At 39.6% G+C, this 25,863-nt stretch overlaps 1 protein-coding gene across 1 annotated transcript in view; it reads left to right on the top strand.

Moving 5' to 3' along the window:
- Positions 1–25,627, top strand: part of LOC103186449 (potassium/sodium hyperpolarization-activated cyclic nucleotide-gated channel 1-like) — a 45,315-nt gene extending 19,688 nt beyond the window's left edge. The window contains exons 2-10 of the mRNA XM_007905497.2: positions 3,562–3,669; positions 4,452–4,592; positions 5,787–5,945; positions 6,510–6,603; positions 7,347–7,474; positions 8,323–8,469; positions 9,357–9,594; positions 21,799–21,966; positions 25,507–25,627. Of these exons, the coding sequence (XP_007903688.1) occupies positions 4,530–4,592; positions 5,787–5,945; positions 6,510–6,603; positions 7,347–7,474; positions 8,323–8,469; positions 9,357–9,594; positions 21,799–21,966; positions 25,507–25,514 (1,005 nt within the window). The 5' untranslated portion in view covers positions 3,562–3,669; positions 4,452–4,529 and the 3' untranslated portion in view covers positions 25,515–25,627. The remainder of the gene's footprint in view (positions 1–3,561; positions 3,670–4,451; positions 4,593–5,786; positions 5,946–6,509; positions 6,604–7,346; positions 7,475–8,322; positions 8,470–9,356; positions 9,595–21,798; positions 21,967–25,506) is intronic.
- The last annotated feature ends 236 nt before the right edge of the window (positions 25,628–25,863 follow it).

The raw sequence follows: 25,863 nt of genomic DNA, 5'->3' as shown, positions 1-25,863 counted from the left end.
ATTTGTGTTTTGTTTATGTGTAACTCAGTCTAGTTTGGATACTCTGAAACACAGTGAAGGGTTTCTGCAATTCTCTCCACTTGGAGGACATCTCAAAGTTCTTCACAGAATTTACTATAAAGTCCAGTGACTGTGTATTTTGTGGGTAAACAGGGCAGCATATTTGCTCATAGCAATATCCTACATGAAGCAAATTTTTTTCTGGAGAATTGTTAACCTTGGACACTGGGAGAAATTCTGTTCTCTTTTTGAATAATGCCATGGGACCTTTAATGTCTAACTAAATGCAATTTTATTTTTGCTCAGCCGGGTGTCTGACAAAGCCATCACCGTGCTTAAGAGTCTCCAAACCAAGCTGAGATTTCCATGCATCCCATTTACACATGGAAATCCCAGGGATACATTGTTGGAATGGAATGGTCACTCTCTCCCTGGAGGGACACATCCTGTTTACCTAATTCCGGAAAGTATTAGGCACAGGTTGGCAAGAGCCAAGGCTTGGGGAACCCAGAGTATGCGATCAGGTAACAACTAAAACTGCTTAGCTTGCGATTGATATTACTGTCTGCCAAGCTTTCCTACTGCTTTTCCAGCTAGGACTGTTAGGGCTTTGGCTGCAGGGTTAACAGGAGCTGAGTGGGATGACTCCCTGCCCCCAGAGACTGGTCTGCAATTCCAGGTCCTGCCAATGAGCCAGGCTGGGCTGTGCTGTCATCAGCATTGCCCTGGAATATTGTGGACCAGCCTGGCTCAGGAACAGGACTAGAGACCATCACAGAGGGCTGGCTTGATTCTGATATTCCATTCCCAGACACGTCATCTTGGAGCCAGTTCAGCTACAAGGAGATCCCACTTACCTCCCCTCCAAGGAGAATAGTTGTTTGTTCGACATCCTACCAAGCACAGGTTTGAGCCCTCACTAGGAGAAAGGTAGGTACCAGGAACTAACTGCGAGCTTCCTGGTGGGCAAAGCATCTCAGCCTAAAATGCTGAGAGCATTGCCACCGTCTCCCTGTCTGCAGCTTGGGCACACGTCCCTTCCCATGGAGTGATGGTTTCACCGGTTGGAGGTGTGAAGTTTAAGAAGCAGCTGCTTGCCTCTCTGCCTCTCTACAGGCTAATCAAGATGGGTTCCAAGCATTGGATTTACGAACGTGTGTTCACAAACTCAAATTCCAGGAAACACCTTCCAGCAACTGTTGCCCCAAGTCTCAGAGTTTCCTCATCAGCTGTCTGAGAGCTGATGAAATACAGTACAATACTGGACTGTCAGCTTAGACCGTGACTCACAGTCTCAATGTGAGACTGAAATCTCAGATGAGAGAATTAATAAAGACAGATTTTCAGTGAGATTGAGAAAAGCATAATTTGGTCAGAATGAATAGCAATAATAATCCCTACATTTGATATAGCGTCTCATCAAAGAGCTTCACAGAACATACTGTAAAACAAATTGACTGTATATTCTGTGGGTGAAACGCAACAGTCAATTGCTCACAGCGGTGTCCCACAAGCAGTCTTGGATCGAGTGGCCAGATTATTAATATTAATTAATTATTATTTAAGATCACACAGAACTGTGGAAAATTCTTCAATTCAATTTGTAGGAACTTTTTGCGGAAAACTAATCCAAGACTGAATCAAAGAATGTTTCACCTTCCTAAATTTAACACTGTGGTTTCACAGGCCTTAGCTAGGTGCAACTTCAAGTCTTGGGAGGGTTAAGGGAACTTCATCAGGTTTGTGGGAAAACACAGATGAAGTGGACATTTTGAGTGTTGAGTCCAAAAAGGTTCTCAGAGTATGGAATGCTTTACCTGGAGCAGTGTCAATTGGAGCATTTGGAGAGGAACAAGGTAATCACATTTGGAGAGGAACAAGGTAATCACATTTGGAGGAAGGATATTAGAGCATGGAAGGAACAAGGAATTAGGTATAGGATATATATATATATCTCCTCCGCTCCACCATTGGTGGCCGTGCCTTCAGCCGCTACGTGCCGAAACTCTGGAACTCTCTCCCTCAATCCCTCTGCCTTGCCCCATCGCTCCCCACCTTCAAATCCCGCCTAAAGACCTTCCTTTTTGATCTTGCTTACAGTCACCTCTCCCCCCGGCTCGAGGTCAGACTGTCAAGCGCTCCGGGAAGCTACCCCTTGTGAAGGGCACTGTATAAATGCAAGTTGTTGTTGTAGATGGTCTCTGAAGTAGAAAACACAAACACCGATAATACATACTAGTTGAATTATTCTACGGATTATGGGAACATATTCCTATAAATGATAGATTGACAAATGTAATTCATAATTTTAATGGACATATACTTTTAAGAAAACACGTTTTGTTCAAATCTACTTGAAAGTAATTTTTGCATCATCTCCTAATCATATCGTAAAAAAAACTTAACTTTCTTTGCGTTTTTATCCAGACATTATTGGCTGATCGGTATGTTGATGACAATGGGCCTGAATACTATTGTTGTACCACTTGGGGTCAGTTTCTTCACAGAAGAAATCTATACTGGATCAGTCTGGATCACTTACATTGTATTCTCTGACACTATTTCCATAATTGATCTACTATTAAATTTCTACTTAGGATACACCGATGAAGATATGGAGGTATGAATGAAATCTGATTTTTAAAATGTTAGCCTTATTTCACGAAATGGTTTGTTAAAAGTTCAATACATTTAAATTTGATGAAGCACAATGAAAAGTAACACATGAACATTAAGGATTCCAACAAATGATTTAAAATTGTTTTATAACAATAATAATAATCCTTGCATTTGATATAGCGCCTCATCAAGCCGTTGAGATGTTTGAAAGCGCTTCACAGAAGTGAATTTGACTGTATATTTTGTGGGTGAAACGCGAAAGTCAATTGCACACAGCAGTGTCTCACAAACAGTCATGGATTTAGTGACCATATTATCATTATTATTTTATTGATTCATTTATTTTTTTGAAGTGATTATTAATCTTGGAAAAGTGATCCCCCAATCAACTAACAACCGGGTTCCTACTTACTGATAGGTGAACAGAGGCATGTGGAGTAAGGAAAGTTGGCCAACATTTCGCCCTACCCGGGAATCAAACCCAATGCAACTCATCTATGAGTCCAGGGGAGGACATTTGCTTGCCATTAGGAAGTTAGTTGATCGATATTTATAGGAACAGAACATCTGGCAATATTACTAAAACATAAAATATATAGCCATTTGACTTTAGTTTCCTGGTTTTGTTCACAATGGTCCCTTGGGGTTTTTCCCTGTATTTCAGTATGTGAAGGATACTCAAAATTGAAGAATTAAAGTCCCTTCCCATTGAATGATGGTTCTACCAGTTGGATGTGTGGAGTTTAAGCATGAGAGATGGGTAATGAACTTTCTGTGATTTCAAGTATCACATAAAGAATCATTTCTGTCGTCTGCCTATTAATATATGACCTAACATACACAAAAGTCAATTGAAAAATCACTGAAATATTATATACCAATGATATGTGTAGAGGTTACAGATTATATTATTTTCACCTGTATTTTTGCTTATATCTATAGGTTATCATTGTGGACCCAAAACAAATCAAAAATCATTATCTGAAAACTTGGTTTGTGATTGATCTGATTGCTGCGCTGCCTGTAGAGTACATACTTCTAATTCAAAGAGTAAGTGTTTGTAATAAGACTATATTACCCCATAGTATGGTTATGGGGTAAGAGCTAGGCTATGGAATAAGGGTAGGGAGTGGTATTAGTTGGTAGCTCTTTCAAAGAGCCAGCACAGGCACGATGGGCAAATGGCCTCCTCTGCTATAAAATTCTACGATTCTATACGTAGATGTATGATATAAGTAAGTAGTATATAAGTTTGTACCATTCTTCGTACTGTATAGTTTTTACGTTTACAAGTTCACCTTGTAGTAATTGAAAATTTACAATTTGCCTTTTGTAGCTGAATCGTGCCATTTAATGATAATAATCCTTGCATTTGATATAGCGCCTTATCACGTCTGGGTTCCTACTTACTGTTAGGTGAACAGAGGCGTGTGGAGTAAAGAAACTTGCCCAACGTTTCGCCCTGCCCAGGAATCAAACTCAGGTCATCTCACTTGCAAGGCAAGTGCCCCAACCACTAAGATATAGGTTGACAAAGCATTCCACTGTTTAACCTTGTAATCCCATATAGTGGCCATCTTCTTCTATCAGCCATGTTTCTGTGACAGCATTATTTTTGACTGGCTGCATTCTTAATTCTGAACATTTATTCCCTATGCTCCATGCATTAGTATGGAAATACTAAGTTGTCTTTCAGTACATTACTTTCAAGACGAATGTTTACATATTTAAATAAAACACCGTTGTATAATATAATATTCAATGTCGCTAATGTTTACTAAACATTTCTTTAAAATATAAATATATTGAGTATTAAAAAATTCTGTCTTCAGACTATAGGTAAACTTGATGCCTCATCTGTAGAATACACTGGTTCAAGAATCACTCGCATACTTAAACTGGCCAGGATAATGGGTTTACTACGTTTACTGCGCTTCTCAAGCCTTCTACGATACACAAAGAGCTGGGAAGAGGCAAGTTTTTCAACAATTCAGATATCTGTCTCCATAGATCCACGTCAATATCGAGTTGATTTTTTACAAGGAGTTGGGATCAGAAAATTACTTAGAGCCATGTGTTACTATCATGGGAATGAATATTATTGCAGGAAAACTAATGAAACTTTCAAGCATTATTGTTCATTGTCCATTATTAGGCAAAAATATTACTGGGTTAAAAATGAACTGTACATTATATTGCTAGGTGCTCCGCATTTTGTGAGCAATACTGTATGTTATCATTTTGGGAAATATCCATTGATAAGAATGATGCCCACCTCCTCCCCTCTCCCACGTGTTAAGGAATTACCTATAGGTGTTCTGAGTACCTTTATTTAGCCAGTAATCTTCAATTCTCCATGTAAGTTTAATTTTTATTGTACCAACTTGTATTTTACCACTGTCATTTAATTAAGTGTGTAAAACTTGATAAGCATTTACTGAATGTATCAGGGTATCAAGGAAGCAGAGGCGGGTAATTGGACTTAAGGTACAGATCAGCCATAATCTTATAGAATGGTGGAACAGGCTTGAGGGGCTTAATGGCCAACACCTGTTTCTGTGTTGCTATGTTTCTAATGAAGCAAGTTAATTTTTTTCTGGTTCCGTGAGTTGATTTCCAACATTTTCCATTCCCCTCAACAATTGGTAATTGTGAAGATCAGGTGTATGCAAGACTTGAATACTGCCACATCCAGAAAGGGTTTTCTGGCACAACCCATGGCTTTTTATGCGGAGGGCAAGATAGAAGTTTCCGACCTCTTTCTCCTACTTTTGTGTGATGATACTTTTTTTTGTTGATGTTGTTATTGAAAGCCTGTGGTGTATAAACTGAATACTAGGAATATAGGGAAGAAATGTAGTTTATTTTTTGTTTTGTAGTTCTCCACTATTTTGTGTTCCCCACCATCGGTGGCCAAACTTCAGCCTCTCTGACCCCACCCTTTGGAACTCCATCCAACAGTCCCTTTGCTTTGTTTCTTCCCTTGCCTCATTCAACTGATGCCTCAAGAACCCCTTCTTTGACCACCACCCTCCTGCCCCTACCCTCCCTGCCCTCCTGATTGCAACCCCCTGCTCGGGTCCAAATTCCTGAATGTCCTACACCTTGGGACATCCCCCTGACATGGAAGGTACTGTGGAAATGTAACTTGTTGTTTGTTGTTGCAGTTACATCATTGGAATATGGGTATATCAAGATTCTTGGGTTTAGGTTACTGGATCATTGTGGCTATCTTGTTCCTTCACTGGAATGCCTGTTTACAGTATCTAATTGTGAGCTTACAAGGAGTTCCTAAGAACAGTTGGGTCGGTCTTCTAAACATTAAGGTGAGGTCTGTCTTGTTCCATTAACTCTTCAGTCTTGCTATCTTTTAATTGTTTGTTCAGTTATGTGGTTACCTTGAACACCATAGAGATACCATTACTCCAACAAGAACAACAACAACTGGCACTTATACAGCGCCCTTTACACTGGGTAGCATCCTGGAGCGCTTGACAGTAGCAGAGTCTGACCCTGAGCCGGGGGGAGAGGGAGGGGGCAGGTGATTGTAAGGACGATCAAAAAGGAAGGTTTTTAAATGGGATGTGTGTGGAAGGAGGGAGACCCAAGCAAGGGGTTGGGATCAGGAGGGCTACAGGGTGGGGAGGGTGGGGAGGGTAGGGGTCGGAGGGTGACCGACTTATATAAACTAATATAAGGGCATGTAAATAGGGTGCCACTGATGGGATTAGTTCTGAGAAAACATGTCTAGCAAAGCCAAATAGGTCTGTAATACCTAAACCTGAGGTATTGTTGATCCTTAACGTGTGACACACAACGCATGTTTTGAATGTCATTCCTTTCACATCCTAGAGATAAAACTAATATGTCTTTAAAACATTTTTTTACAGGATAAATCCTTGAAAGTAAAGTATAGTTTCAGTATTTTCCGAGCTCTCTGTCATATGATGTGTCTTGACTATGGAACAATTGGAATCCCGACAGGTAACATACTTTACAGTTATAATGTGTCAATATGAAAGCAGTGCTTTCTAATTAAACCTTTGCTAAAAAAATAGTTTTTTCATGTGTCAGATATCCAACTGATCAAAAAAATCCTTTGTTGAAAGGATGTTTGCAGTGGGGTCTTGTAGCTCAGTTGTTAAGGCACTCGGCTCACAAGTGAGAGGACCTGGGTTTGATTCCCAGGCAGGACAAAACGTTGGGCAAGTTTCCTTACTCCACACACCTCTGTTTACCCAGTAGTAAGTAGAAACCTGGTTATTTGTCAATTGGCGGATCGCTTTTCCAGGGGTAATAATCCCTTCAAAAATAATTAATTAATTTGGTCATTCAATCTATGAACTGTTTGTGGGACACTGCTGTGCGCAATTGGCTGCCATGTTTCGCCCACAAAATATACAACCAATTCACTTTACAGTATATTCTGTGAAGCGCTTTGAGACATCTCGAAGACGTGATAAGGCGCTACATTAAATGCAAGGAACATTATTATTATACTGTATCCCAAGATATTATTTTCTAGCAGAAATCTATCTAATTTGTTCTTAAAACAAACAACACTTTCTGCTTCTACTGTCTGTCTCCCTAGGGAGCCTGTTCCATACATTTATGACTCACTCACTGAAGTAGTGTCTCTCCAGATGTGAATTTAACCCCCTTCAATTGCAATTTCATTTAATTTAATGTTTCACTATCTTAACTCTTTTTAAATTCTCTGTGTTTAGGAGCTTCTGAAATCTGGGTGGTCAACATCAGCATGCTTACTGGATCGATCATGTATGCTATTTTGTTGGCCCAGGTGACTGCCTTAATTGCCAATGCTAATGCAAGCAAGCGTGTATACAGAGAAAAGGTATTTATTGAAATATTGTGATATAATTATAATATAATTAATCCTTAATAATAATAATAATAATCCTTGCATTTGATGTAACGCTTTTCACATCGGGAGGACGTCCCAAAGCGCCTCACAGAACACACTGTAAAGTGAATTGACTGTATATTTGTGGGCGAACGCGGCAGCCAATTGCGCACAGCCATGTCCCACAAACAGTCATATGGATTGAAAATGACCAATTTATTATTGTTTTTGGTTTTGGAGGGATTATTATTAGGTGTGTGGAGTAAGGAAACTTGCCCAAGGTTTCGCCCTGTGCCTGGAATTGAACTCAGGTCTCTCACTTGCAAAGCGAGTGCTCTAACCACTGAGCTACAGGACTCCACGATCCTTGCATTTGATATAGAGCTTTTCACATCTTCTAGACATCTGAAAGCATTTCACAGAATATACTGTCAAGTGAGTTGATTGTATATTTTGTGGGTGAAACATGGCAGCCAATTGCACACAGCAGTGTCTCACAAACATTCGTGGATTGAGCTACCAATTTTTTTTATGAAGGCATTATTACGCAGTCCACCTGATTTTGTTAAAATAAACTAATTGTGATATGTATAATAGCATTACCAGGATAATAAACTTTTAGAACATTTTCTTTCAATAAATAATGCAACAATGAAATCCTATAATGTATCTAAACACAGATACACATACAATTTATCAATTGCTGATATTTAAGAAACAAGCTGAATAAAGCTGTATTTTAAAATGATTAAATACGGAAGTGTGTGTCTAGGGTGCTTTGCCAAAGGTCTATGTGACAATGTTATAATGCCTTCTTCATTTTTATCATTTTTTGTTAGTTCAATGCGTACAAGGAATTCCTGCGGCATCATCATATACCCAAGGAACTTCGATTGAGAGTTTTAGATTATCTGGCCCACCAGTTTAGAGGGAAGTGGTTTAACGAATCTATGATCCTTAATGAACTTTCACAGGCACTCAGAGAGGTAATTGCTGGAAACATTTTCAATAGATGCATAAGATTATACAACAACAACAGCAACAAACAACAAAATGACATTTGTAAAGCGCCTTTCATGTCGGGAGGACGTCCCAAGGCACTGGACAGCCAAAGCTTCGGACACGAGCTGGGGGTCGGGATCAGGTGATGGGCGGAGGGGAAACACAGAGATCGAAAGCACGGTCGAAGAGGAGGGTCTTGAGACAGGTCTTGAAGGAGGCAAAGGAGGGAACGAGGTGGAGGGATTGCGGGATGGAGTTCCAGAGGGTGGGGGCAGAGTGGCAGAAGGTCTCCCTGCCAATACTGGGGCAAGCGAGGCGGGGGACGTGAACTAGGCGGGCCAAGGTGACATGCGTGACAGAGAATGTCGGAATTGAGACAGTCCTATGTTGCAGTCTTGGTTGTCCGGTTCCTGAGCTAAGCAGATCCACAGTATTCTGGGCCATTGCTAAAAGAGCAGTCAGCCTAACTCATCAGCAGAACTTGGAGGGGACAATTGTGGGCAATAATTCTTCCCACTCAGCTCCTGTTAACCCTGCAAGTCAGGGTAGGGTGGTTCTAGCTGGATAAGCAGCGGGAAAGCATGCCAGACAGCAATATCAATGGCAAGCTATGTGGTTTTAGCTGGTTAGACTACAGCAGTTACCCCAACACATGCTCTGCGGTCCCCGAGACTTGGCAATTTTTGCCGAATACCTTCCGGAATTAGGTAAGCAGGATGCGTCCCTCCGGGAAGAGAGTGCGCATTTCATTCCAGATATGGAAATTTCTATGCATGGAACGCTTAGTCTGATATTGAATACTTTTAAGTATGGTGACCATTTTTTTTTGTCAATCGGCTAACAAAATCATTCTTTTCATATACTCATGTAGGAAGTAATCAATCATAACTGCAGTCGTCTCATGGCCAACGTTCCCTTTTTCAAGAATTGCGATGAGAACTTCATGAATTCATTGCTCTCCAAGCTAAAGTTTCATGTTTGCCAAAGTGCCAATGTGATTTATCACAAAGGTGCGATTGGACGCTATATGTTATTCATTGAGAAAGGCATCATGGTTTCGGAAGGAGACAATATTTCAAAGAAACTGACTGACGGAGACTTCATTGGAGGTAGGCTGAACCGCTTCTAAAATTAAGCATTTTTTTATTTTAACAATAAATAATAATAATAAATAAGTAAATATGCATTGCCAGTTCTGTAATAATACAGGATAAATCATAAGCAAAGGTAACCTAGTCATGCCTTGCTCTGTTACATACCTAGATATTTCCTGTCACAATTCAAAAAATTCATTTTTATAAATTGCTGGGTGCCATTTGGTATTCTTCCTTTTATTGGTAATTTAATGATAACAATCCTTGCATGTGATATAGCGCCTCATCACGTCTTATCACAATGCGCTTCACAGAATACACTGTAAAGTGAATTGACTGTAAATTTTGTGGGTGAAACATAGCAGCAAATTGCACACATCAGTGTCCCACAAATAGTCGTAGATTGAGTGACCACATTTTTTTGAAGGGATTATTACCCCTGAAAAAGCAATCCGCCAATTGTCTAACAACCGGGTTCCTACTTACTGCTAGGTAATAGAGGCGCGTGGAGTAAGGAAAATTGGCCAACGTTTCGCCCTGCCCGGGAATCGAACCCATGTCTTCTCGCTTGCGAGGCGAGTGTTCTAACCACTAAGCGACAAGAATTTACTTTGCAACATATCAATAGGAAACCGCCCATCATCTATACATTGCAAATCTGTTCCAAAATGAAAAGCTGTGGTTTCAGTAAAGAAAATCATGTTGCCAGCAGAGGGTGCTATTTACTCTTTATATATTTAAAGATTAAGAATAGATGGTTAAAGAAAAGATCAAACAAAATATTAATACCTGTCACCCCTGGAATTTAGGGCTGATTTTACAGAGACCAGACAGGCTCTGACAGGTACAGCGGATACACCAGTATATCTCTGATTGTGCCAAGATTTTGGGGAGTGCGGCTGAAAGATGAAACTTGATGATCATTGAATAATTTACTAATTACAGCAATTATAATCTGAAACAAATTAATGAGGTACAGAAAAAAAGATCACTGTTGCTTAAAATGAGAATAGGATTGGGGCCCTGATGATGATGATGATAATAATAATAATAATCCTTGCCTTTGATATAGCGCCTTATCACGTCTTTGAGACGTCTCAGAGTGCTTCACAGAATATACTGTAAAGTGAATTGACTGTGTATTCTGTGGGCAAAACCCGGCAGGCAATTGCGCACAGCAGCGTCCCACAAACACTCGCGGATTGAGTGACTAAATTATTATTATTATTTTTATTTTTGAAGGGATAATTATACCCGGAAAAGCGATCCGCCAATTGACTAACAAACAGGTTGTTGAGATCTCACTTGCGAGGTGAGTGAGATGTCAACAGCCAGTAGAATAGAAGATATTTGTGCCGGTACTTAAAACAAAATTGATTGTGTCAGGTAGCAGTACCATAGTATCATAAGAAATTGCTGATCAGAAGTTAGGCCTCAATACTCCCTTTTAAATAAAAAAGAGAAGAACCTGGGGCAAGCATAGAGGAGCAGCCTACGGAACAAGGAATTGGCTAGAACAAAGGACCGGATGCTGAGGAGGACACTTAGAAGAAGACAATAACAATTTGTATAGCGCTCCTCACACAGGGTAGTGTCTTAGAATGCCTGTGTATGTAAGACCTATGTAACATGTGGTTACCAACCAACCTATGAAAAAATGTGATTCAATGCGCTTGTCTTTTTGTCTTCACTAGACAATTTGTCCTAGGTTTGAAACTTTGCACTATAAATCTTGTATAAATAGTATTGATTAGTGTGCGTCAGCCTGGCTCAGTGGAAGCGCTCTCGCCCCGCTCTTGAGTTAGAAGGTTGTGGGCTCAAGTCCCACGTGAAATGTTCTTCTTCATGGTTCATATCTCCTTCCGTGGTTTCTTTCAGTCCATTTGCATAGGGAGGCTCCAGCAGTGAGGTGAATTTGTGGTGAATAGGGGAAGTGGTCGCAGGCAGGGAGAGCTCAGATGTACACTTGCCCATCCTTCATGTGGAGTCCTGTAGCTCAGTGGTTAGAGCACTCTCCTCGCAAGCGAGAGAATTGGGTAAAGGGATGTTAGTCGATTGGTGGATCGCTTCAAAGGGTAATAATTCCTAAAAAAAAATTGATCACTCATCCACGACTGTTTGTGGGACACTGCTGTGTGCAATTGGCTGCCACGTTTCACCCACAAAATATACAGTCAATTCACTTTACAGTATATCCTGTGAAGCGCTTTGAGATGTCTTGAAGACATGATAAAGCACGATATCAAATGCAAGGATTATTACAATAACAACAACAAATTGCACTTATATAGCGCCTTTCACGAAGGGTAGCGTCTCAGAGAGCTTGATAATGGCAGAGCCTGACTCCGAGCTGGGTGGGGGGAGGTGGCCGTAAGCATGGTCAAAGGGGAAGTTCTTCAGGCGTGACTTGAAAAAGGAGAGAGGGGCATGGTGTTGAGTAAAACTGGTACAACACCAACAACAACAATATAGTTGATATTGAGTAAACCCGGTAGTCGGCCACAGTCACCTACCCCTCCCTCGCCTACCTTGTTCAGTGTTCAGTCTCTGTTTGCGTGAAGAGTTCCGAGTCTTTATCCTACAAGAAGGCCTTTAGACATCAGTGGTGGAGAAACCTTTTTTGGCCACCAACAAAATAGATGTTCTTGATGGAATATTTCTTGATTTATGCCATAAGTCAAGAAATATTCAATCAAGGAAAAACTTGGAAACACACTACTGGAAACACAGACTTACCTAGACTAGTGTGAATGTTCGGTGGTGGGGGGAGGGTTTTCAATGGCTCCTCAGACCACCATGGGTTGGCCGCTGGCTTATATAAATGCAAGTACCAAATTTAACCATCAAGTAATACATTATGCTGCTACTAGATGGCAGTGTCCCACCCCAATAACACAGACCCCTAACTTCTGAGCATCAATATTATTTTTGATGCAGTCAAGTTCAACTTTCAGTTATAATAATATTTACTTCTGAAAATAATAATGTAATAATCTTTGCATTTGATATTGCGCCTTATCGCGTCTTCGAGACATCTCAAAGCGCTTCACAGAATATAAAGTGAATCAACTGTATATTTTGTGGACGAAACATGGAAACAGTCGTGGATTGAGTGACCAAATTATTATTATTATTTTTGAAGGCACTGTTATCGCTGGAAAAGCGGTCTGCCAATCGACTAGTAACCGGATTCCTACTTACTGCTAGGTGACCAGAGGCGTGTGTGTGGAGTAAGGAAACTTGCCTAATGTTTCGTCCTGCCCAGGAATCGAACCAAACTTGCTTGCGAGGCGAGCGCTGTAACCAATACCCTACAGGACTCCATTATAATCCCAAGAAGATGTTCTATGGTGTTTTTGTTTAATAGTTATTTTCTAGGCTGACTGCCATACAGCGGCAAAATCTGTGCTCTTGCTGTCTCAGAAAATTATATTTATTGATCGAGATTGAGACCTTGGGTGTCGACTTTAAGGACAGCCATAACAGTCATATTGAGATGAGTTCTTAACCTATGTTGCATGTCCACAGTTTTGCCCACATCAAGGAGATAGCACACTTGAATGTTGTCCAAAACAATCTGCCTACAGAAAAATATATACTGACACTGGTTTTAGAAACAATTGATCCTTTGTGCAATTTTCATACTCGTTGAACACATTTTTCAATGAAATCACTTAATTTACTGCCTAGTTAGCATTGTCGCCCAGCTAACAGCTGCCCATTTCCTTGTTTATTCTCCAAATTCAATACCTAAGATTAATTGTGTTAATAATAAAATTTGTTCCTCAGGTTTCAGAAAAGTAAAATTTTATTATTGGAACATTGTGGCCATCTTGTGGTCAACAACAACAACAACTTGCATTTATAAAGAGGGGTAGAGTCCTGGAGCAACTAAATTCATGCTATCCTCAACCAAAAACTATTATCAATTGCACAGGTGGCTTCAAGCCCTATCATTAAAAGTTAATTTTTAGCAAATTTATCCCTTAGTTTATTTTAAAGTTAATAACAATAATAATCCTTGCATTTGATAAAGCGTTTTTCACGCCTGACTGAATTGATTGTATATTTGTGAGCGAATCGAGGCAGCCAATTGCGCACAACAGTTTTCCACAAACAGCCTTGACCAAATTGAGTGACCAAATTATTATTATTATTTTGTTTGAAGGGATTATTACCCCCGAAAAAGTGATCCGCCAATTGTCTAACAACTGGGTTTCTAGTTACTGCCAGGTAAACAGAGGTGTGTGGAGTAAGGAAACTTGTCCAACATTTCCAGAGAGGGCTGGGAAAACTCAGCAGGTCAAGCAGCATCTATAGAGAAAGGAAAGTGAGTCAACGTTTCGGGTCCACGACCCTTCGTCAACTTGTGCTTAAAAACCTCTCCCTCCCAACATATCCCAGTTCTGACGAAGAGTTGTGGACCCGAAACATTGGCTCACTTTCCTTTCTCCATGGATGCTGCCTGACCTGCTTGAGTTTTCCCAGCCCTCTGTTTTTGTTTCAGATTCCAGCATCTGCAGTATTTTGTGTTTTGTCCAACATTTCGCTCTGCCGGGAATAGAACCCAAGACCTCTCGCTTGCAAGGCGAGTGCTCTAACCACTGAGCTACAGGACTCCAGATAACATAAAGTGCAATGCAGACCCGCAGCTTTGTAGATTTTTTTAAAAAAATACCATGGTTTAGTTCTTCGCTGAATATTTCAAATTTCAAATCTTTGGGATTAATAATTTATTATGATTCATTTTCTATTTGCAGCAATTAACCAGTAGTGACTTTACAAATATAACATGTATGGGAGAACAGTTTGGTCACTTAAATGTTTCAAACAGTTTTGAATTTCGCCCCAAACCTAAATGTCGTTTAAAAATAATCAATTAGTAAACACAAGTTTTGAAATGTTTAATGTATCAAAATACTGTTCGCAATGGGTAAATTCATGTTGAACCTTCAATTCGCTTTGGAACTTTAAAATACCCACTTCTTTTCTGTCACTTCTGCAGAAATTTCCTGAAAATTACAAATACTGAGTGTTGTGAAATGCAATTAGCTTAATGTACAGAACAACCAAGTGTGATGTCATATTCATTAGATGATTAAACTAAAAATGTTATATGTGCATTAATCGGTATAGTCGTGGATTGAGCTAGTGTACGCCAATGCCTCACCACCTTTAATTAGCCAGGGATATTGTATCGCTCAGTTTGACTCAATTTGAATGCCGCAAGCCGAAGATAACGGAGTCCTGTCACTTGCAACTTCCTGTAACTTAATGGTTAGAGCACTCACCTCGCCAGCGAGAGGAGCTGGGTTCGTTTGTTTGAAAAATAACTAAGTAAATAATGATAATAATTTGGTCACTCAATCCATGACTGTTTGTGGAACACTGCTGTGTTCAATGGGCTGCCGCGTTTTATCCAGAAAATATACAGTTAATCCACTTTGCAGTATATTCTGTGAAACACTTTGAGACGTCTTGAAGACTTGTAAGTCTGTATACTTCAAAAAAGAGAACAATTAACAGTTCTATAAATAAAAAAAGAAGCTTGAATATACATTTCCTAGTTATCCATCCCATCCACATAGCCTGAGCTTCTAAGCAGCAGATTTGTGTTTTGCATTGTTACTAATACAGTTCTAGCCAGGCTCCGGCCTCCTGTTTGTCCCTCATCCCCTCCGCTCCACCATCGGTGGCCGTGCCTTCAGCCACAACACCCCAAAACTCCGGAACTCTCTCCCTCAATCCTTCCACCTTGCCCCCTCCCTCCCCACCTTCAAATCCCATCTAAAGACCCCCCTGTGTTCTGGCCAACAAGCCCTCAAATAAAATTGATCGTGGAGGTTTGTGGGACATTACTCCTCTTCACAATAAATCCCATGAAGTGTCCTTCGGATATTATCAAATTGGGAATCTTTGAACCCTTGTCTCTCATAGATTGGGGACCAGACCGCCCTACCCACCCCCACCCCTCGCCCCCATATATCTACTGTTATCTAATTGTAGAACAAAAGGTAGCCTCATAAAATGTGGCAGGACGCATCAATTTTATAGTGTAGAGGTAACTTGATGTAATAGTTGTTAGACTTGTATGACAAATAATAATAATAATCCTTCCATTTGATATAGCACTTTATCATGTCTTCGAGACATCTCAAAGGGCTTCACAGAATATACTGTAAAGTGCAGTCACTGTGTGTTTTGTGGGTGAAACTCTGCAGCCAATTGCGCAGCAGTGTCCTTCAAGCATCTGTGGACCATGACCAAATTATTATTATTATTATTTGTTTTGAAGGGGTTAGTAACTCCGGAAAAGCGATCCACCAATTGACTAACAACCGTGTTGCTATTTACTGCTAGGTAAATAGAGGCGTGTGGAGTAAGGAAACTTGCCCATTGTTTCGCCCTGCCCAGGAATTGAACCTAATTCCTCTCACTTGCGAGGTGAGCGCTCTAAGCACTGAGCTGCAAGACTCCTCATAAAATTGAAGTTTGCTAGATATTAGTGAGCAGAGATTATTAGCATTTCTGTGTAACAGATTAAGTGCAGGCCTGGGATACAGAGGTAGAAGAAAGTTACTGCAAAGTGCTTTTAGTTGCAAGATACCTGCATTGCTCTTTATCTCTTGTATATATGATACGTTAGTATTAAATGCCACTGAAGTACTAAAAGGATTCAGTTTGACTGTGTATAATTTAATTAGCCAGCCTTAAATTGTTTTTTCTAGAAGCTTCAGTTAGGTAATTGCAATCAGAATGTCCATTTCAGAGTCTTAAACATATAAAGTGCTTTGTGCCACATTTTTTTGTTTTTTTTTAAAATGGTAAACAGTTAAAACCAACGAACAAATAATATGTAAACTGGGTGATTTATGTTAAAAAAAAGCTATTGCAGTATTGAAGCTTTTTTTAAAAAAAACAGTGTAGTATTTCCTGCAGCAGTGAATGTTAATGCACCGTTTCAAATCCACATCACACTTTATTTCTAACTATACATTGAATTATTTACACCTTCAAGGCAGCTGATTGAACTGAGGCATCAGTCAATTAGCAAATCAGAAATTTGTATGATTCCAATTTACCACAGGATCCTTGGCTTCTTTTTTTCGCTTCAGATTTTCACTCTGACATTGACAAATTACTTCTGTGCTGCCTGAGATTGGAAATTAAAAGCATTTAGAGTTGCTCATGCATTTATGCTAATGAGAACTTCTGAGATAATTTGCATGCCAAGCAGGGCCGATCTGAATCCTCATCAGTTTCAAAGCATTTGCGTTTGATGTGCAAATATGTTTTTTTATTTATATAAAAGGAAAAAAATGCCAGATTGAAATCAACGTTGAGGACAGAATTATTTTCCCGAGATGCGTTTTTTCATTCAGGATGTTATTTTTGAAAAGCTGTGTGTTGTCAAGTCAGTATTCCTTTGTTCATTAGCATCTTAGATGTTTATCAAAGCAATGATCCACTATCTGCCATGCAGCATTACAGTTTAGCTTCATTTTAAATTCAGCAGAAAAATAACCCAAGGATAGTTGAATGGAAAGAACTGTAGCCCGTCAGCAAGCTCCACAGACATACTCAAATTAATTCAATCCATACAAAGAAGAATTAATCACTCTTGATGACTAAGACATGTGGCCCGGACTTTGTTACTGTATTTAATCTTGATTTGAAGCAATACACATTGTTTTAACTCCTAACTTATAGCCGATTGTTCCATCCGCTCGAGAATTTTACTGATTCGAAAGGGAGGAGAATGGAAAACCTTTCATGGTATTTCTTCTTATATTAACAATCATAAACCTTGCATTTGATTCAGCGCCTTTCACGACTTTGAGATGTCTCAAAGTACTTCACAGAATATACTGTAAAGTGCAGTGACTGTGTGTTTTGTGGGCAAAATGGGGCAGCCAATTGCACACAGCAGTGTCCCACAAACAATCGTGGATTGAGTGGCCAAATTATTATTATTTTTGCAGGGATTATTACCCCCGGAAAAACGATCCACCAATTGACTAACAACTGAGTTCCTACTTACTACTAGGTAAACAGGAACGTGTAGAATAAGGAAACTTGCCCAACGTTTCATCCTGCCCGGGAATCGAACTCAGGTCCTCTTGCCTGCGAGGCGAGTGCTCTGATGACCAGTTTGGTGAACGGCTCGCTTAGATGGGAGGGAGGGAGTGGGGGGGGAAACGTTTGACCAAGGCACAAATGAAGTTTCAAAGAGGAGATCTCCGAAACATGTTGCCCACATTTAACAACCTTTGAGGTGGCTTTAGGAATCAATGGGTCATTTACCCATAGCTAATGGTGGAGTATTGTTGTGTCCAAAAGAGTAGATGTATTTGCCTGTAAAACACACAGTCACTGCATTTGACAGCAATTATCTGTGGGAGCGCTTTGAGATATTTTTAAATTGTAATAATAATAATCCTTGCATTTGATATAGTGCTTTTCACGTCTTCTAGATGTTTCAAAGCGCTTCACAGAATATGCTGTAAAGTGAATTGACTGTATATATGCGGATGAAACGCGGCAGCCTATTACGCACAGCAGTGTCCCACAGTCATGGATTGAGTGACCAAGTCTTTTTGTTTTTTTCTTGAGCGATTATTATCAGGCATGTATACACACAGCCTCTCCCAATTTTTCTCCCGTACACACAGCGTCTCCTGTAATCACACAGCCTCTTCCAGCGTCTCCCACTGTATACACACAGCCTTTCCCAGTGTCTATCACTGTATACACACAGCCTTTCCAAGTGTCTCTCCTGTATATACGCAGCCACTCCTGTATACACACAGCCTCTCTCAGTGTCTATCACTATATATAGACAGGCTGTACTGTACGTGGCTAGGATTGCCATGATGATTATAATACACTTAGGCAGGTGCTCTCAGTAATCTGCTTTTTGTGAAGATATAAGGAACATAGGAATATGCCTCGGCTATTCAGTCGGTGCTGCCATGGCTGAGATCATGGCTGATGTGTAACTCAATACCACTAGCTGCTTTTCTCCACCAACTCATGTCCTTCCTTACAAGCCAAGTATTGATGGACTTCTCTTTTCCTGTGACTGAAATGGAATTGTATGAGTGCTGAGGGCCTCATAATAAGCATTGTAACAACATTATAACAACAACAACTTGCATTTATATAGTGTCCTTCACTCCTCCTGGAGTGGTTGACAGTGGCAGAGTCTGACACCGAGCCAGGGGGAGAGGGAGCGGGGAGGTGACCATAAGCACGATCAAAAAGGAGGGTGTTTAGATGAGATTTGAAGGTGGGGAGGGGGCAAGGCAGAGAGATTGAGGGAGAGAGTTCCAGGGTTTGGGGGGGGTGGTGTCCTGTAGTCCTTGTAGAACAAGAGGCTGAAGCCGGCCGAGCGGAGGCAGCGGGTGGTGGAGTGTGGGGGTTAGCAGATCGGAGAGGTAGGGAGGTGCGAGGGCATAGTGATATAATAATAAAAATAATATAGTAATTTTATTATAATATTACTGTACCTTCTCACTGACAGTGACACTCTTTCTTTGGGTGTCTCTCTGCTCCTCTACATCTGATCACGACAGCTGCTCGCTCCTCTTAGAAAGCTTGTTGGGACCTGAATTGTTCATTTCAAATTAATGTCCTCTAATATCTTATTTGTGAATAATAAACAGTTTAGCTGTGAGCGGCTGTGGATCAAAGAGGCCCTTTGAATCAATTTCTGTACAACTCCAGTATTTAATATTATAGGCTCCGGCCTGGTCCACGTTCCCCGCCGGCTCAACCCACCATTGTTCTTCAGCGTCTCTGCCCCCACACTTTGGAACTCCATCCAGCAGCCCCTTCACTAGCTCCCTCCCTTGCGTCCTTCAAGGCATGTCTCAAGATCCTCCTCTTTGACCGTTGCTTCGACCACCCTCCTATAATAATAATAATAATAATAATCCTTACATTTGATATAGCGCTTTTCACGTTTTCTCGACGTCTCAAAGCGCTTCACAGAATAGACTCTAAAGTGAATTCCCTACCTTCCCTGCCCTCCACCTCTCCTGATCTCAAATCCCTGACTGTCCAGGCTTTGAGACGTCCTCCCGACGTGAAAGGCGCTATAGAAATATAATTTAAATAATAATAATAATCCTTGCATTTGATATGGCGCTTTTCACGTCGGGAGGACGTCCCAAAGTGCTTCACAGAACAAACTGTAAAGTGAATTGACTGTATATTTGTGGGCGAACGCAGCAACCAATTGCGCACAGCAGTGTCCCACAAACAGTTGTAGATTGAAAATGATCAATTTATTATTGTTTTGTTTTGGAGGGATTATTATTAGGTGTGTGGAGTAAGAAAACTTGCCCAAGGTTTTGCCCTCTGCCTGGAATTGAACTCAGCTCTTACTTGCAAAGCGAGTGCTCTAACCACTGAGCTACAGGACTCCATTTGTTGGTGGTGTTGTTGCTATGAATACTATGAAGTGCAAAAGCATTCAGGAACCAAAATTCAATGTTGGAGAATTTGTGGTACATTGAATTTTATTTCACTCGTGTAAAAGACTGACTTAAGTCACTTAAATTTTTTTTAACGGCCTCATGACATTACTAATATAGGAATATAGGAAGACTCTAACAGCCTGTTCCACGTTTCTATAAGGTCATGGCTGATCTGTACCTCAACTCCAATTACTAAACACTACCTATTATCATTATTATACTGAACAAATTTTATTATAATTACATGCTATTTTTATAGTTGTCTTTTAATTCTAATTATCATTATAATAATTATTATACTTACATATTAATATTAGAATTATCAAATACTATCTATGTTATCAACCATCAGTATTACATTTTACTAACCAGCAAAGATTTAGTGGAGTTCTGTAGCTCAGTGGTTAGAGCACTCGCTTTGCAAGCGAGAGACCTGAGTTCAATTCCAGGCAGAGGGCGAAACCTTGGACAAGTTTCCTTACTCCACACAGAGCCTAATAATAATCCCTCCAAAACCAAAAACAATAATTAAATTGGTCATTTTCAATCTACGACTGTTTGTGGGATATTGCTGTGCGCAATTGGCTGCCGCATTCGCCCACAAATATATATTCACTTTACAGTGTGTTCTGTGAAGCGTTTTGGGATGTCCACCCAACGTGAAAAGCACTGTATCAAATGCAAGGATTATTATTATTATTGTGAAAGCAAAGCTTATCGGTTAGAGCACTCGCCTCGCAAGCGAGAGAACCTGGGTTCGATTCCAGGGCAGGGCGAAACGTTGGGCAAGTTTCCTTACTCCACGCGCCTCTGTTTACCCAGAAGTAAGTAGGAACCCAGTTGTTAATCGATTGGCAGATCACTTTTCGGGGGGTAATAATCCCCTCAACAAAACAAATAATAATAATAATTTGGTCACTCAATCCACGACTGTTTGTGGGACACTGCTGTGCGCAATTGGCTGCTGTGTTTTGCCTACAAAATATACTGTCAATTCACTTCACTGTATATTCTATGCAGCTCTCAAAGATGTGATAAAGAGCTATATCAAAGGCAGCAATTATTGTTATTATTATTACTTCTTAACTCAAAAGTTTCAGAGCAGATTCAGGTTGTGAGCAAGAGCTCAGTCGAGATATTAAACTTAAATGGAATTCTTGCCAGCACCTCACATATAACTCAAATGATATGAACTTTACGTGAAGCAGATTATCTTTATTTATAGGCACACCAGTGCAGCACCTATACACAAACGTACCTGCGTAAATATCTGACGTTTAAAAATAGCTTTTGTCTCATCATTTTACTAATTTTCACACCCAGTCTGGGAAGGAGAATTAGCCTGGCTAAGCAGAGCATCCCGACAAGCAGACACTGTAGTGAAGTATTTATGAATCTAGTTGCACTTTTAAGGCAACATCTGTTTTATGATGACTTTTTCAGTCATCTGTGTCCAAACATAAGAAATGCTATTTTTGTGTAAATATTCCTACTTTATATGTCGCAAACGAGAGGACCCACGTTTGATTCCCGGGCATGGCAAAGTGTTAGGGAAGTTTCCTTACTCCAATTTACATAAAATTTGCTGACCTGATCAGGCTTTTTTCTAAATAATAATAATAATGCTTGCATTTGATATAGCGCTTTATCATGCCTTCCAGATGGTAAAGTAAATTGACTGTATTTTGTGGGTGAAGTTGCTGAACCACTCATAATTTTGTTTTCACTCCCTTTGTAGAAATGAGTATACTGACTGATAAGGTAAGGGAAGCCACTGTGACAGCCACGACACCTTGCAGATTCTACACGATATCCAAGGACGACTTCAATGAAACCCTGGAGTTGTATCCTAAAATGAATGAGCATTTTGAAAGGATTGTTGCAGAGAGGCAGGAAGAACTGCAAGGTGCGTGACCTCTAATATTTTATTTTCATTTCAGGTTTCCTGATATTGATGAGTAGAATGATTTTCCTTAGTATGAGTTTGTGTTTATTCTCTTATGATTTAACCCAAGTGTTTCATTTTATTATTAATAATAATAATAATTCTTGTATTTGATATAGCCGCTTATCATGTCTTTGAGACAGTAGCCAATTGCACACAGCAGACAAACCGTTGTCGATTGAGTGACCAAATTTTTTTTAAAGGATAATCGATGTATGTATCTATCTATTTATCTATTTACCAATTTACCAATTTACCAATTTACCAATCTATCTATCTATCTATCTATCTATCTATCTATCTATCTATCTATCTATCTATCTATCTATCTATCTATCTATCTATCTATCTATGGCTCCATATCAAATGCAAGGATTATTATAATAACATTGTTATCATTATCATTCATCTACTAAAAAGATACCTGTGTACAATTAAAGGTGTTCAACTATTCAACCTCGGGATTGGCCTCACTATGTGTTGGCCTTTCTTCAAGGATTCTCTTTAATAACTTTATTATTGATGATTCCATTTATCTATGAATTGAATGGAATTTGTAACCAGTTTATGTTTGTCTATTCAATCGTTTTCAGCTTTCCTATGATGTATTCTTCCATTCCCTTTCTGTTGGTAATGCTACTACATTACTATTTAATTAACTCAATTTTGTTATTTGAAACCATTGCCTCCTTTTCCATGCTGTATAATTACTACCTTGATTTTTATTGAATCACCTAAGTTTGGCAAGTGATTTTAAACCAAATTACTATTGACAAAATAAAACTTTCCACTCACAGATTTACATTCAGATCAGTGGTTAGAGCACTCGCCTCGCAAGCGAGAGGTCCTGGGTTCAATTCCTGGGCAGGACGAAACATTGGCTAAGTTTCCTTACTCCACATGCCTCTGTTTAGCCAGCAGTAAGTAGGAACCCAGCTGTTAGTCGATTGGCAGATCGCTTTTCCAGGAGTAATAATCCCTTCAAAAATAAATAAAAATAAAATAATCCACGACTGTTTGTGGGACACTGCTGTGAGCAATTGGCTGCCGCGTTTCACCTACAAAATATAGTCAATTCACTTTACAGTATATTCTGTGAAGCGCTTTTGAGACGTCTCAAAGCTGTGATAAGGCGCTATATCAAATGCAATTATTATTATTAAAATTACTTGAATGTTAAACATAGTGTAAGATATGCTGCTCAGTCAGAGTGTTTATGAGGAAGTGATATGAACTGAAGGAACGTGGTGCAACCAATAAAATAACATTAGGTGCAAATGTTATGCAAATGCAATATTGGGCAGTACAGTATATGTACATCAAAGTCATTGCTTTGTTATAGGTGACCTGAGGTGACATCGGCAGTCGGGCCTTCAGCCACTCTGTCCCACCTTTTAGAACTCCATCCCGCAGTCCCTTCACCTCGCTCCCTCCCTTGCCTCCTTCAAGGCACGTCTCAAGACCCTCCTCTTCAACCGTCCCAGCCATATCCTCCCTGCCCACCACTCCTCCTGATTCCAAACCCCTGCTCGGGTTCAAATCCCTGACTGTCCAGCATCTTGAGACATCCTCCTGACATGAAAGGCGCTGTGTAAATGTAATTTAGTGTTGATTGTTGTTGAGGTCTTCATCTTGCATTGCTTTTCTGCTCAAGGTTGTTGAGGCCTTAAGTCTAACAGAGGCCTTGGCCTATAGTGGGGAGAAAACAAAGTTACAAATGAAAATCTCCCAGTGAAAAACACAGTGGTGATGCAAGTCGGAACTCGCACATGGGGAAGGGTGTTTGGGCGAGCATTGGTTCTGGCACCTCATGTCCATGTTTAAGATGAATTCTGGAAGGTTAGCTTGATCACAAATTGTAGCAATAGTTTCAGCTGGGGTTAAATTATTCCAGACAACAAACTTTAATCATTATAATCCTTGCATTTGATATTGCGTCTTATCACGTCTTCAAGACGTCTCAAAGCTCTTTACAGAATATACTGTAAAGTGAATTGACTGTATGTTTTGTGGGCGAAACTTAGCAGCCAATTGCGTACAGCAGTGTTCCACAAACAGTTGTGGATTGAATAAACATTTTTTTAAGGAATTATTACTTCCAGAAAAGCGATCCGCCAATCGACTAACAACCAGGTTCCTACTTACTGCAAGGTAATCAGAGGCATGTGGAGTAAGGAAACTTGCCCAACCTTTTGCCCTGCCCAGGAATCGAACCCAGGTCCTCTCCTTACGAGGCAAGTGCTACAGGACTCGACAACACAGTTGTTGTAGACAGCTATTTTAACTTTCAACCTGAAAGACCCACTTAGGTTATTAGCCTAGCCCGTAAGATCTTTGTCTCCTTTGCTACTTATGACTTATATATAGTTATATGTAGGTGACTGCCTGTATGGATTTTACAAACTCATCTAATGCACTGTCAGTGCTACATGCAATCCTGGTCAATAATTCATTAATCCTTCATTTGTACATCTGAGATTCCAATCTACTAGAGCACACTTGACACCTACATGAAACCTGTTAAAGCGTCTATATCTCAGTAATTCTTAAAGCAAACAGCTAAAATGTCTATAATAAGGATAATAGGGTCTAATTTGTTAGGTCTATAGAATGCTTTGTAAATACTGAATCTTGGTTGTATGACTCTTTTGAACTCTCAGATACCCAATATATCAATATATATATAGGACCTGGGTTCAATTCCCGGGCAAGGGAAAACGTTCCTTATTCCACACTCCTCTGTTCACCTAGCAGTAAGTAGGAACCCAGTTGTTAGTCGATTGGAGGATAGCTTTTCCGGGGGTCATAATCGCTTCTGAATAAATAACTAATAATAATAATTTAGTCAATCAATCCACGACTGTTTGTGGGACGCTGCTGTGCTCAATTGACTGCCATGTTTCGCCCACAAGTTATAAGTCAATTCACTTTACAGTATATTTTTTGGGAAGCGCTTTAAGATGTCTCGAAGACGTGATATCAAATAAAAAGATTATTATTATATCACCAATATATCAGCTTCAACTTCTGTGAAGTCAGTGTCTGAGCATTATTTGAGGAATAGCTGTGAACAATCCAGAATTTGCTGTTTGCACATTTGTGTAAAAAAGGTTGCAAATGGAATCACAATAAAGGTTGTTAAAAATGGTACTACGCCTGCATAATTGATGACCTATGGGGTCAGCATAAACATATGACATTTCAGTAAGAGTTTAGTCACAGCTTTGAAATGAATCAAAAGCAATAAAGCCATTGATCTTACAATAATAGCCACAACATGAAATTAAGTGTGATTTAATAAACATTAACTTTAATTACTACAGAAATAGTTATTCCAGTCCAATGATGCTTTCAGGTAATTAGTATAAAAGTGTTCCCATATTATTTCTGATCACATGTTCAGTGTGTTCCATTTAATGTGCCAGTTATTTTATTTATCCTATTTTTCTGTTTCATTCAGCCCACTTTACTTACACCGATTCTATTTTTATCCTTTTACAGATTCTTAAAAAAACTGTTGTTCAATCAGCCATGCTGTTCAAATAAAGCTGAATAGAACATTTCTACCTACTAGAGAGAATCCTACAAAATCTGTTTCAAATGGATAATTATTTGTCATTGAAAAATGTTTTCCAATATACATTTTTTTAGCAAAAATCTACATTAAATACTGCTGAAATATAGAATTCCGTATTGTCTAATGTACCTTTGTTTTTATCCGAAGAACTTAAACCTGATCTTATGTCTCCTTTGAACTTATTTTAATGGTAAAGCCTATATTTTTGGTAATTTCAACCTTATTGTCTTGTTTAGGATTCAATAGCAAATACATCCCAAGTTACCTTCCTCACATTATTG

This window comes from Callorhinchus milii, unplaced genomic scaffold (assembly GCF_018977255.1).
Source record: "Callorhinchus milii isolate IMCB2004 unplaced genomic scaffold, IMCB_Cmil_1.0 Scaffold3, whole genome shotgun sequence".
Lineage (NCBI taxonomy): Eukaryota > Metazoa > Chordata > Chondrichthyes > Chimaeriformes > Callorhinchidae > Callorhinchus > Callorhinchus milii.
Note: the sequence above shows the minus strand (reverse complement) of the source record. Positions and strands in the feature narration are given on the sequence as shown.